Genomic DNA, 14,071 nt, shown 5'->3' with positions numbered 1-14,071 from the left:
GCGATTTTCCAGGCAAGAATACTGGAGTAGGTTGCAATTTCCTTCTCTGTAATACACACACATTATACACATTTAATTTTTTGGTGCTAATAGAAGCTTACGGTGTTTTCAACTTCAAATTCCAGTTGTTCTTTGCTGACATATAGGGAAGCAATTGACTTTTGCATATTAATCCTGTATCCTGTAACTTTCCTATAATTGTTTATTAGTTCCAAGAGAATTTTTGTTGATTCTTTTTTGTCATGTATAAAATAAGACAGTTTTGTTACTTCCACTTCCTTCCATATCTGTAAGAGTTTGCATTTCCTCTTCTTGTGTTGTTACATTAAATGGCACCTCCAGTAGGATGTTGATGGACATGGTGCGGCCTTGTTCCTGATCTTAGGAAAAAGCATTGAAACATTAAGAAACAAATAACAGGGAAAAAGTCAGCGCCATGGGGCTAGTACAGATCACAAGAACAGGAGAAAGAGATGCTTTTTGTCTGGCGTTGAGCTGGCCCCATTTTGGTCACCTGAGCAAACGCAACACAATCTTGTGGCCGCTCTGGAAGGTTCTTTCCTCGATGGTCCTGGAACAGCTGCCATCACTCCGGAGCAAAACTGCTCAGGCGGCATTGCGTGGATCTCATGTTGCAGTGGGAATGTGAGCAGTCCTTCTTCAAGAGCAAAAGCCGTTTCTAGGATCAGCTGTTGTGTTGAGAGACAAATCAATCAAGATGCAAGCCCTGATGGAGCCGCATCTGCTGAGTGGGAAGCACCCTGCCTAGTGCTGTGGAAATTAGAAAAGGTCTTGCCTGCATGTCGCTCAGTCGTGTCTGACTCTGTGACCCCGTGAACTGTAGCCTGCAGGCTCCTCTACCCACGGGATTCTCCAGGCAAGAATACTGCAGTGGATTGCCATGCCCTTCTCCAGGGGACCTTCCTGACCCAGGGATCAAACGAAAGTCTCCTGAATTGCAGGCAGACTCTTTACTAGCTGAGCCACCAGGGAAGCCCAGAAAAGGTCTTGAAATGCTTATAATCCCCAAAGATGTTTACAGCCTGCTTATAAAGTTGAGTTATTTTACTATGCTAATGCTGTGCCTGGCTGGAACATTTGTCTGGTGGGGAGGCGGGGAAGGAGACTGGAAAAGGGCCTGTTGGAGGAGGGTGGAGGGTGGTAGAGGACCCGCCAAACCCTCAAGGCCACAAACGCATGATGGCAGCAGGTCTGTCTCCTGGAAAAGCCCTGGAACAGATTTTTGACTCTCTCCACCCCTACCTACAAGACATTCCAGGGGCCCAACTGTGTTCTCTCTCTGTCTCCGAAGCAATTTTCAGAGAACTTCCTTCTCTTCAAATACAGTATTTAGGAAGAAGGGTTTTTAATACAGAGTCTCGGTTCAGCTTCCACCACCCCAGAAAGACATCTCAGGCCTCACCACCAACCCTCTGCCTTGGAGAAGTGCAGATGGCAGCCCCTGGTTTGGGGAAGAGGGTAGGACTCAGTTACCAGTTCATTGAAATAAGCAAGACACGTCCCCTGTCTGCAGTGGGACAGGTTTGAACCTGTAAAGCCTGGTCTCTAAGTGGCTTCCACCATTCCCACCGCACTGGACCCTGTGGCCACTACCTGGGGCGCCCCTGGGGCTCCAAGGTGACCTGCTGGAGGTGGTGCGGGGCTGGCTGAGAAGGCCCTCTCTGCTTCCTCCGGAGGAGGTGGCAAAGGGTGGAGGTGACCAGTAAAACAACCGCTTTAATTCTTTTTTTTTTTTTAATTGGAGGCTAATCACTTTACAATATTTTATTGGTTTTGCCATACATCAACATGAATCCGCCACGGGTGTACACATGTTCCCCATCCTGAACCCCCCTCCCACATCCCTCTCCATACCATCCCTCTGGGTCATCCCAGTGCACCAGTCCCAAGCATCCTGTATAATTCTAACAAGCCGTCAGTAATGAATGAAGACCCACAGTCTCTGTGCCTCCAGGCTGCTCTCGGAGAGAGGGCCCTGCAGGCACCTGGCAAAGCGGGGGTGCGTCCGGCAAAGACATCGCCTCCCTCACGCTGAGCGCAACCCGTTCGGCCTCGGAAGCCTTGCTGCGGGCCCACCAGCCCAGGAGGTCCCTGGGGGACCCCAGTCAGGCGCCCAGGTTCTCAGTCAAGAAGCCGCCCTGCCCCAGCAGGCTCTGGCCCCCAAGTCCCCGGTGTTGCGGGGGAGACCTGAGCCGCTTCACCAGTCCGGGACCAGACTGAGCCAGGCCGCGCGCCCCCGCGACCCCAAATGGAGGAAGGCGAGGAGGCTTGCCCCGCACCCCGAGCCCGGCACCCCCGTGCGCCCCACACCCCGTGAGCCCCGCACCTCCATGCGCCCTCGTGAGCCCCGCACCCCCGTGCATCCCCGTGAGCCCCGCGCCCTGCACCCCCGTGTGCCCCGGGGCGGGCGCTCTCCGATCCCCGCGCGCTGGCCTCTCGCCTCCCGCCGGAGAAGCGTCAGGACAGAGGCGGGGTGGGGCGCGGTTAAAAGGCGCTGCAGGTGGGAGCCGGGCCATCCCCAAGAGGAGCGGGCGGAGGGCCTTGCAGACGCCCCATACCGCCGAGCCCGCGGCGCCCGGCCCTTCCTGCCAGTCCGGCTGCGACCGAGGCGGGGACGCCGCCCTGGGACCCCGCGCCCCGAGCGCGCGCAGCAGGTGAGCGGCGGGAGGGGGGCGCGCCGCCCATCTCGGCCGCAGGAATTGCATCCAGAAGCCGGAGCAGGTAGGTCGGCGCCCGCGGTCCCCTGGCCCTCAGCACTCCCCCTCCGCGCCCCCGCCGGCGACCCTGTTCCGGCGTACAGTCCTCCGGATCCGCCTGCGCCCCGCATCCTCCCGCCCGCCGCCGGCTTGCTCGCAGGAACGAAGATGGACTGGTTTGACTTTTCCCCGGGTCCCCCCGGACTTGCACAGCAGGTTTTATAGAAGTCTCACGCCGAGTGTGTTCAAGGGCCCCTTTCCCCCACTTCCTCTGCTGCGGTTTGGTGTGTCTTGGCTTTCACGGGTCACTGGCAAGGTCGGGCTCGCGTTTGGGGGCGCGGGACTAACCGACAAGCCCAGGGAAAACTGGCGGGAGTGGCCCGTGATGTCAGCCGGAGCGCTTGTGGGCCACACGTGACAAGAAGACAGTCACTGGACAACAGTAATTAAGTGTCACTGGTGACACACCTCAGTTAAAAGGCAGAGGCACCAAAGGCCTCTTCCCTCTGGTGGGGGAGACGGCCGGGTATCACCTGGCACAGGTGTGTGGTTGTGACCGGTTTGGCCGCCCTTCCTGGAGAGTGGACAGAGTGTGAGGTGAGTGTGGACGGAGTGTGAGGTGAGTGTGAGCTGGACACATCTGTGGACCCCGAGGGCCTGGGGGCCTGCAACCACACAGGCAGGGGCCAGCGACCCTGGCATCGCCTCCCCAGGTGGCATTTCACTGTGAGTTGAGTGCCTGGTTGAATTCATCCAGGCGCCTTGCTCTCTTTCTCGGGCAGACTTGATGCCACAGAAGCCTTTTCTTGCCCCAGCTCTGGCCAATGTTCTAGAAGAGACTCCTGCCCCAGCCAGGCTCCTTAGAATTGCAGAACGCACAGAGCCTTGTGTGCTGCTCGTCCCGAGACTCTGGGGTGACATGGGAACCCTGCCAGGCAGGGGAGATGGGTTGTGAAGAGAGGAGCCTGCAACATAACTGGGGGGGGCCCACTTGCCGTCACCCCGTTGACCCAACCCGGAAGATGCCAGTCGGTTCAGCTGCTCCACTGTATGAAAACAAAGTCTGATACCGGAAACGGGCACTTCATTCTCCTTTTCTGACTTTTCTGAAATATGAGAGCTTTAAGAAGGAAAAGAACCAGCAGAGGTTCTGACTGAACAATTTCAACAGGGTGTGAGGAGACTCACCACACTCCCCAGCTAGTTCTGAATGTCCCAGGAGCTGTGAGTGGTTTGTATCCTTTTGTTAAAATGTTAGAATGAAATTGTGGGAAAATAATTTCCAGCCCAGGGTTCCAAGTCTGCAAAGGCATGATGCTGCCGGTGACTCCATTGTCATGTTAAGATTTCTGTTTGACACACTTGATCCGTGAGAATGAAACTAGGTCCCTGAGGGCTTTTTCTGTTTTTATTCCCAGGATCATTTAACTCCAGCTGGACCTAAATGTTTGGAAGGCACACAGGTTTGCTTGAATGAACAGAAACGGCTAAATGGGAAAAAAAAATTTTTTTTAACTCTTTGAATTCTTAAATGGATTAAGAAGTACATATAATTCTATGAAGTGTCCACTTTTATATTTAGACTCCATAGACTGAATTTTTTTTTTCATTTTTACTGAGTTAATTTTGAAGAAGTATATGAGTCCTAAATCCATTTTATTTTTACTGGTCATTACTTTGAATGGACAGTTGATGAATTTTTGAGTACTAAAATTTTAAAATCAGCTATCACATTGTCCCTTGGATGACTTGAGATTTCTAGAGACAAAAGGAAAAGACTCTTTTTGATTAAGGAGAGAGTTTAAGGTTGTTTTTTTTTCAGGCTGCTGACCTGGGGCTGAGGGAGTATATTTGATTCCTCAAATTCCATCTTCTTTTTCTTAAAGAAGGGAATGGGCTTGAGGTTCAGTGTTGGGCATTCTTATCATTCTTGCTTTTTTGTTATTATTATTTTGATAAGCAAAAGAATCCACACTAAAAATTTTATTTTTATTTTATTGTGTATTTGAAGTACGCAGCATCAGGAAACTGGCAGGGGCTAGACAACCCCCATAACAGTTCTGGGGATGAAGGAAAACTGGCACACCAGGGTCGTGCAGTGGACACCCAGGGAGGAGCCGAAGGGCTGTGCACAGCTACTCTTTATCCCTCCTTGGGTCACATCCTCATTGCCCTCGGAAGGTGCACTGGGTTCCTGTTCCTGGGGGATGCTGAGTGCCACTGGAGGCGGGGTGATGGGTGATTGGTGATTGATGGTGCAGGAAAACAATGGCCTGGAAGAGGGACCCTCACCTGGAGTTCTCTCTGGCCGAAGAGCTGTGAGTCCTTGACTGGAGCCCAGGGTGCTGGTTTTGCATTGGCCTGATTGCCTCTTATCAGCATAGGCTTTTCCATCATCCAGAGCTGATGCAGACGCAGTGAGGAGTGTCCTGTCCTCAGGTCCATCAGAGACTCGGGGATGAGTCATTGGAGGGAGTCCTGCCCTGGGAAATCTTCGCCTGGAGGCAGGTGCTGAAGGATGCGGTCATTCCTGGGCCTTTAGTTTAGCTTCTGTCACCAGGGACACTGGAACGACTTTGTTAGCCAAACTAGTTGTGAATAAATAAGTTTTAAAACAAAAAACTATTGCTGAGGCAGAATGTTAATGGACCTAAACTATTTGAATTGTAAGAGGGAAGCACAGTCTCTCTTTCTAGCACTGTCTCTTCATAAGTCAGGTCCCTGGTTCCCTATTTTCAGAGCAAAGCACTTGGGCTGCGGCCATGTGTCCAGTGAATACAGACACCACACAGCCCAGTGGTCTTTGCCTCCAGGAGGTTGAGCGTCACCATCTTCCTACAGCTGGAGACTGGGGCCAAGCAAACCTACTCTTTCCTTAAAGGAGAGTCAGGAAGGTGCCAGTTGAAAGAAACCAATCTGGGCCACAAGGAAAGAGTTAATATTGTACTTTTTATTGAAAAAGCTCCTCCCGTTGGCTGCAGCCTGCTTGAAGCCTGAAAGGAAAGAGGCACTTTGTTTAATACTAATTGTGATGGTTCCGAAGGAGGCAGTTATTATGGAAAGTAATTTTGCCTGCAGGTCTCCTGCAACCAAAATGTTTCCAACAGGCTCAGCCCTGGCTCTCCTGCAGGGGATGGGAGGCTGCCCTCGGTCCTGGCGTGGAAGAGGCCTGGGGGCAGCAGCTACTCCTCGGCTGCTGGGTCCACACCCCCAGCTAGTCCCCTAGTGCTCCTAGTACAGAAGCCTCCAGGATGACAGACACCAGGAACCGTGCGGACAGCCTAGGAAGATACTCTTTCTTTATTTAAAGGCAAATTGCTGATTTTAGTCAAAGTCCCCAGAGAAGTTGAAAGAAATAAAGCTGCCGCCAGGATAATTGTCCCTGTTTTTTAAGGAGATGCTCCAGGGGCAGGAGTGAAGGAATCTGTTCTAGAAAGTGGGGTCCTTACTTGGGGGGTGACCTCCTGACCTCTACCTTGACATCAGCCTCTCTGAATCCCTCCTAGCCAGTGTGGCCTCTGGCTCTTGGGTTGGGGGGTGGGTGGGGGCTGTGCCTTTCTCAGGCAGCTGTGAAGAGAGAACTCAGGGAGGAAAGAGCCTTCTTACCCGTGGGAGAGTTCAAATTCTCTACACTTTGAAGAGTTTGAGAAACTGTGACCTTTATTTGATCAATCAAAAGCTTGCTGGTTGGGCACTGAGTCCACCCCACTTTTGTGGGAGAGGTCTTCTGGTTAACCGGAGAACATCTCCACCTTGTGAACAGACAGATGGGACTTTCCGGGTGAGTGGCCACTGTAAAGTATGTCCAGACATCAGACGACCACGTTTCTTCCTCCCACTGGGCGTATCCCAGTGCTTCCAGAGGGCGAGGATGATGGCTGGGAGGATTTATTCTGACAACTTTCACCAGGAGCTGAGTCAATCCTACAGTCCACATCGTCTCCAACAAGGCTTTTAGATCAAAGACTCATTACCGTGGATTTGGAAATTCATCAGCCCATGGGGTCAGCGGTCTGAGCCTGGGACCAGTGTTCCCCACCAAGGTCCCCATGTCCCCACCCCCTGGGCACTCACACAGACTCCAATCAAAACTTTAAGGACCAGAAACCGCAACTTTAAAGAGTGTGCTTTTAAAGAGGTGTGCTTTTTTGTTTTTCCTCAGCTCTTTTTTTCAAAAAAGCAAAAACCTGGTTTTTTGACTGCAGATCTGCCTTTGGGTCCTGTCCTGGATTCACATAGAAATCAAGCCTCTGGCTGCGAGCACCCCCAGGGCTCCTTCCAGGCTCTGCCCCACCTCCAGGTCGATGCCCCTCTGCGTACAGGTCTTTCCGGGAACATGAGTGAAGAGCTGCCTGGGGAAACTGGGCTCCACTGTCCTCACCAGCCTGAGCTCTCGAGCCTTCCCAACACCTTGTCATGCGGGTGTCCCTCATGAGGGACACGAGAACATTGGCCGCAACAGTTGGCGCACCCTGGACACACAGCCAGCTTCTCGCAGTGTGAGAGCCCCCTTGGCCGGGACCCTGCTGGTCCCGGGGATTCAAGGGTGATGGCTGATGTCTGCATCCAGCAGATGCTCAATGAGTGCTGACCGGCGCTTAGGGGCTGTCGTTTGGTTGGCCCTGGTGACGGAAGGGAGGGAGGGAGGGCTTTCCCTGTACTTGGCTCTGACTGTTCTGGACAAAGAAAAAGACAGAAGAGGATGCTTCCAGCACTCTGTGCTCCATCCCCCTGCCCAGTGAGCACCCATCTCACCCCCACCAGACAGCAGAGGAGGGCCCCACGCAGGGTGACGTGGATGGAGGCATGGCCTCCTGAGACCTCGAGTCTTCCCAAGAACACTGGCTCTAAAAGTCAAACCAAGGGCAAAAGATGAATTTCTCAGGCCGCCAACCAAAATGGGGGCATCCTTTCACAGTATAGGATGTGAGAGAGCTGGCTTCTGAACACACCTGGGTATACTGGGCTCACCTGGACACACCTGGACTCACCTGGGCTCACCTGAGTGCAACTGGGCACCACCTCCACCTCCCCAGTTGCCTCCTAGTATTAGCCAGTATGATGCCAAGGAAGCAGGTGGTGGACAGAGTGGGGGACCCTAAGGAGACTGGGGGGAGTCAGCCTGAAAGGGAGGAGCCTGACCCACATTCAAGTGCAAGAAAGTCTCCTGGGGGGGTGGACAAAAGGTTTTTGGGGGCATCTCCCTGTAAATGGGCATGAGAACCTGGTGAGCATGTTTTTTCTGAGGAGATGGTCTTTCCCTTTTAGAAGATTCTCAAAGGGTCCATTCTCCTCTGTTCTGAGTAGATGCTGACCAGCTCTCAGGTCTGCTTTTGGCGGTGCGGAGGCGTCCACCATGTGAACTGTGCAGGTTCGCAGCGGAGGCTCTACCTCAGGATGCTGGATCAGGGCGTTGTCGGGGGGAACCCACTGCAGGAGGGGCTGGCCCTCCACTTATGGCTCCTGGTGTGAACTTGGAGCCCATCAGCATGGACCGGCACTGCCAGTGATGGGAGAGCAAAGTCAGCCTGTTTGTAGAGGCCTGTGTTTCTCTTCTGGAAGAGGCTCTTGGAGTAGCTATGGTACTAGGTTTCCTGAGAGCACGTGATTATGGCAAATGATGTTGTTCGAGTCCCTTCTTAGTCTGCTGGGTAAAATGAATGATTTTTTTCCCCTCGGATAAGCCATTTAATGCATAAAATCTACTGAGAAACCTCTGTGATCCCTTGACCAGAGTGAAACGAGAATTAAAAGGAAGCTTGGAAACGAATGTGTTTGCCTGTGTTCCTGGGTCAGTGTCAGGCAGCAACCTAACTTATAATTCGACTTCAGCTGAATCAAGATGAAGTCAGAAAGAGAAAAACAAAAATATCCTGTGTTAATGCATGTATGTGGAATCTAGAAAAATGGTACAGATGAACCTATTTCCAGGGCGGCAATAGAGACACAGATGTAGAGAAAGGATTTGTGGACACAGAGTAGGAAGAGAGGGAAGGACGAACTTGGAGATTAGAATTGACGTCTATACACTGCTGCTGCTGCTGCTGCTAAGTCGCTTCAGTCGTGTCCGACTCTGTGAGACAGCAGCCTACCAGGCTTCCCCGTCCCTGGGATTCTCCAGGCAAGAACACTGGAGTGGGTTGCCATTTCCTTCTCCAATGCATGAAAGTGAAAAGTGAAAGTGAAGTCGCTCAGTTGTGTCTGACTCTAGCGACCCCATGGACTACAGCCTACCAGGCTCCTCCGTCCATGGGATTTTCCAGGCAAAAGTACTGGAGTGGGGTGCCATTGCCTTCTCCGGACGCCTATACACTACCATGTGTAAAATAGATATTAATAGCTAGCAGGCAGCTGCTGTATAACACGGAGCGCTCAGCTCTGCTCTGTGATGACTAGACAGGTAGAATGGAGGGTGGGAGAGAAGGGATTTACGTATACATATAGCTGATTCACTTTGTTGTACAGCAGAAACTAACACAGCATTGTAAAGCAATTATATTCCTTTTTTTTTTTATAAAGATGATCCTAAACCCTTATGAGAACTTGAGAGTATTCTTAGGGTGGGTATTCCCCGCCACCAGAAAACTGCCTACTCGCAGGCAAGAGGGTGATGTCAAGAGAAAGGCTCCCGTCTGTGAAATTAGAGCTGTTTTACACGGAGGGACCACCCTACTCACAACGCTGTGTTCTCACTTGAGCAGGGTGAAGCGGCAGCATGGACTGGGGCACTCTGCACACGTTCGTCGGGGGCGTGAACAAGCACTCCACCAGCATCGGGAAGGTGTGGGTCACCGTCCTCTTTGTCTTCCGAGTCATGATCCTGGTGGTGGCCGCCCAGGAGGTCTGGGGGGACGAGCAGGAGGACTTTGTGTGCAACACCCTGCAGCCCGGGTGCAGGAACGTGTGCTACGACCACTTCTTCCCTGTCTCGCACATCCGGCTCTGGGCGCTGCAGCTCATCTTCGTGTCCACGCCTGCCCTGCTGGTGGCCATGCACGTGGCCTACTACAGGCATGAGGCTGCCCGGCGGTTCAGGCGGGGCGAGACGAGGAGTGAGTTCAAGGACCTGGAGGACATCAAGCGGCAGAAGGTCCGGATCGAGGGCTCGCTGTGGTGGACCTACACCAGCAGCATCTTCTTCCGCATCGTCTTCGAGGCTGCCTTCATGTATGTCTTCTACTTCCTGTACAATGGGTACCACCTGCCCTGGGTGCTGAAGTGTGGCATTCAGCCCTGCCCCAACCTGGTGGACTGCTTCATCTCCCGGCCCACCGAGAAGACGGTCTTCACCATCTTCATGATCTCCGCATCCGTCATCTGCATGCTGCTCAACGTGGCCGAGCTGTGCTACCTCCTGCTCAAGGTGTGTTTCAGGAGGTCCAAGCGAGCGCAGATGCAGAAAGCACCCCCCAACCACGCCCTCAAGGAGAGTAAACAGAACGAGATGAACGAGCTGATTTCCGAGGGCGGGCAGAACGCCATCACCGGGTTTCCCAGTTAAACAGTGGAAGGCACCACATAGCTGGCTTTCCTAATTCATAGACACCTGAGTTAACTTCCTGTAGAATAACCGGGACGGGACCATGTGGTCCGTTCTTGACAACCGGGCCATGGTGTGACTTTACGTGTGGGTTTCAATGGACAGTCTGACATGGGGGTATTTCCTGAAAACTTAAGGACATAACTGATGTCGATAAAGGACATTCATTTAGAAATTGATACTTTTATTAGGAGAAGATATTTTTATAGGATTGAATGTTTTAGTTCTGAATTTATATAAAGTATTTTTATAATGACTGGTCTTCCTTACCTGGAAAAACACACAATGTTAGTTTTCGAATCATCCCATAAGTGTCTAATATTTGAACTTACTCTGTCCTGTCGTAGATATCTGCATTGTCGTGAGCTGTCGTGGCTGTTAGGGTGGAAAGTGTTTGCTGTACAATGTATTTTCACTGCTTTCTGGGCATGGCCAGAGCTATATGGAAGGGGAAAGCTTTTCAAATGGGTGATTTGCAATCCTTATGAACAGCTGATGCAAGAATACACTGTCAATAAAGATGAGTCCGTTGCTGAAGCCACCTGGCTCAGGGTTTCTGTTCCACCTGGGGCGTCACATCCCTGGCGACCTGATCAGTGGGTTGGGGCAGTTGCTGGGGAGGCTGTGGGCTTGAGGCCGGAGTGGCTGGAGTCCATGGACTCCTGCTCTCGCTTCACATCCCTTGAGGAGGGGAGGGTTAGGGTCAGTTGCTCCAGGACAAGTAAAGTGTCCTCGGGGTCAGCCCAGCCTTGACGGAGGCGGGTGGGGAGGTTACACCCTTCTGTTGGGGGAGGGGCCCCTTCGGTCCATGGTGACCAGCAAGCGCCTAGCTCCATGCCCACAGGTGGTATCGGGGTTCATGGGTGGACACAGATCTCTTAGTGAGGGCATTGGGGCACCACCCAGGACCGGTCACTCCGCAGATGTCGCACACTAGGGCCACCCCTGCGAAGGCATGCAGTTGGCACACGGGCTAAGTGTAGAGACACCTAGAGAGCAAGGGATGGTCTCCAGGGTTCCAAACCCACTCCCCAGAAAAACAAAACGGTAAGTCTCATTTCCTTCAGAGTCTGAATTTCAGACATACTCTCTCATCCATAAATATTTAAGTAGCGATCCACAAAAATCAAGATCTAACCTATAGAAACAAAGCCACAAGGACTTCCCTGGCAGTCCAGTGGTTAGGACTCTGCACTTCTGCTGCAGGGGACTCGGGTTAGATCCTGGATTGGGGAGCTAAGATCCCACAGGCCACAAGGCACAGCCAATAAAAGCAAAACTACAATTTCCACATGCAAAATCCAGCCGGTATCCGTAATCCCTGTGACGGTTTTTCTGGATAAACGGCTGTTTGCACAGGTCTCCAGCAAAGCCCACAGACAGGAAGGGGGAGCATTGGGAGGGGGGCGAGACGGCCCTGGTGGCATCCCCTCTGCGTGGGAGAGGCATTTCCTCTCGGGGCTCTCAGCCGGCCCCTGCCTCTTCCATTTTCCATCTCTTCTCTGCTCCTTCACCATCCTCAATGCTCCTGCTCCCAGAGCCGTCTCTAGCCGCCCATCAGGGTCTGAGGCGGTGGTTACACTGCCTACCTCCCCCCGCCCCCACCTCCCAGCGCCTCCCCCGAGCCCGGAGGGCCTGTGACACTCTGATACCAGCGCAGTGGCTTCTCCTTGAGGCACTGCCCCAACCCTGCACTGGCCCTTCCCCTCCTCTGAGGGGGACCTTTCCTTCCCTTCCTGCACCCTTCCTTATGAGATGTTATCCCCACTTGACAGATGACGCCACTGCGGTCAGAGAGGTCAAATAACTTGTCCAAGCTCACCCAGCTAATAAGCAGCAGAGCCAAGGTTCAAAGCAGGCTGACGGTGTCCGGGGTCGGTGCCCTCACTGCGGGCTGCCAAAGCTCCTTGCTTGGGGACCATGACACCACGAGGCCATCCCCTCCCACCTGGCTCCAGCAACCACCTGGATGACTCTAAAGCAAATCCCAGACAGATGATTTCATCTGGAGATATTTCTGTATGGATCTTTAAGGAGCATAGACTAAACTTTTAAAACAAAAACACAATGCCACCTTCACACTAAAAAGCCAGTCTGTGTTCATAATTCCCAAACTGTCCTATTGATGCTCTTTTCTTTTTTTAATTAAACTTATTATTTTGAGGTAATTATAGACTCACATGTAGACATAGGGCTTCCCTGGTGGCTCAGTGGTAAAGAATCTGCCTACAATGCAGGAGACCCCAGTTCAATCCCTGGGTCAGGAAAATCCCCTGGAGAAGGGAAAGGCAACCCACTCCAGTATTCTTACCTGGAAAATCCCATGGACAGAGGAGCCTGGTGGGCTACAGTCCATGGGGTCTCAAAGAGTCAGACACAACTGGTGTGCTCCTTTTCTGAGTGCTCAGTCATGTCTGACTCTTCGCAATCCTGTGGACTGTAGCCTGCCAGGCTCCTCTGTCCAGGGGATTTCCCAGGCAAGAATGCTGGAGTGGGTTGCCATTTCCTCCTCCAGGGGATCTTCCCCACCCAGGAATGGAACCTGCATCTCCTGTACTGCAGGCGGATTCTTTACCACTGAACCAGTGGGGAAGCCCGTGGCCCTTTTATACCCACACCCAGTAGCCCCCTCTTCCGATCCCACCCACTCCTAGAAACCACTAATCTGCTCACCATTTCTCTGATTTCATCATTCCAAGAGTTGCATGGAAGGAATCATGCAGTGTGCAAGGACTGGGACTGGACTTTTTTTCCTCAGTGTTATTCTCTGGAGGTTTACACGGGCCAGGCACCAAGAGCTTGTCCCCATGGCTGGACTGCATGGTGGTTGCACATTTCAGTTTTTAAAAATTACCAAGATGTTTTCCAGAGTAACTGCATCATTACACATCCCCACCAGCAACATCTGAGTCACCAGGTCTTTCTTGAGCTTCTTTAGCATTTGGTGTGGTCACTATGTTCCATTTATATTTCATTTAGCCTTTTTTTTTTTTTTGTAACCATTTTTCTAATTGAAGTATAGTTAACAGTTAATTTACAGTGATGTGTTAGTTAGCTTCAGGTGAACAGCAAAGTGATTCAGTTTCTATATATAAACTGAATATATATATTCTTTATCAGATTGCTTCACATTATAGGTTATTACAAGACACTGAATATAGCTTCCATGTCATTTTGTCATTGTGATAGGCATGTTTCATGTGCATTTCCTAAATGGCTATTGAACTTGACCACATTTTGGTATTTATTTGCCATCTCTCTGTCCTCTTCATGTCTTTCACTCATTCTCTAATTGGGTTGTTTTTCTACTGTTGAAGTTTTGAGAGATCTGGACTGTGAAGAAGGCTGAGCGCTGAAGAATTGATGCTTTTGAACTGTGGTGTTGGAGAAGACTCCTGAGAGTCCCTTGGACTGCAAGGAGATCCAGCCAGTCCATTCTGAAGATCAGCCCTGGGATTTCTTTGGAAGGAATGATGCTAAAGCTGAAACTCCAGTACTTTGGCCACCTCATGCGAAGAGTTGACTCATTGGAAAAGACTCTGATGCTGGGAGGGATTGGGGGCAGGAGGAGAAGGGGATGACAGAGGATGAGATGGCTGGCTGGCATCACTGACTCGATGGACGTGAGTCTGGGTGAACTCCGGGAGTTGGTGATGGACAGGGAGGCCTGACGTGCTGCGATTCATGGGGTCACAAAGAGTCAGACACGACTGAGCAACTGAACTGGACTGATATACTGTAAATATGAGTCCTTGGACAGAGATAGTGGTTTGTAAATATTTTTCACTCTGTGACTTTTCTTTTTGTCTTTTTA

The 14,071-nt window shown here is 51.7% G+C and overlaps 1 protein-coding gene across 4 annotated transcripts; it reads left to right on the top strand.

Moving 5' to 3' along the window:
- The first annotated feature begins 2,462 nt into the window (after positions 1 to 2,462).
- On the top strand, positions 2,463 to 10,475 carry GJB6 (gap junction protein beta 6). Of its 4 annotated transcripts, XM_006073241.4 has the most exons (3): positions 2,788 to 3,314; positions 4,136 to 4,180; positions 9,419 to 10,475. In XM_006073241.4, the coding sequence occupies exon 3, from the start codon at positions 9,433 to 9,435 to the stop codon at positions 10,216 to 10,218; it is 786 nt and encodes a 261-aa protein (XP_006073303.1). In that variant the 5' UTR covers positions 2,788 to 3,314; positions 4,136 to 4,180; positions 9,419 to 9,432; the 3' UTR covers positions 10,219 to 10,475. The 4 variants fall into 4 exon arrangements, with proteins under 4 accessions (XP_006073304.1, XP_006073305.1, XP_006073303.1 ...); XM_006073242.4 differs by lacking the exons at positions 2,788 to 3,314; positions 4,136 to 4,180 and adding an exon at positions 2,463 to 2,742; XM_006073243.4 differs by lacking the exons at positions 2,788 to 3,314; positions 4,136 to 4,180 and adding an exon at positions 2,543 to 2,675.
- Positions 10,476 to 14,071: the final 3,596 nt, after the last annotated feature.

Source organism: Bubalus bubalis, chromosome 13 (assembly GCF_019923935.1).
Source record: "Bubalus bubalis isolate 160015118507 breed Murrah chromosome 13, NDDB_SH_1, whole genome shotgun sequence".
NCBI lineage: Eukaryota > Metazoa > Chordata > Mammalia > Artiodactyla > Bovidae > Bubalus > Bubalus bubalis.
The sequence above is the reverse complement of the archived record's forward strand: the minus strand, read 5'-3'. Positions and strand labels throughout refer to the sequence as shown.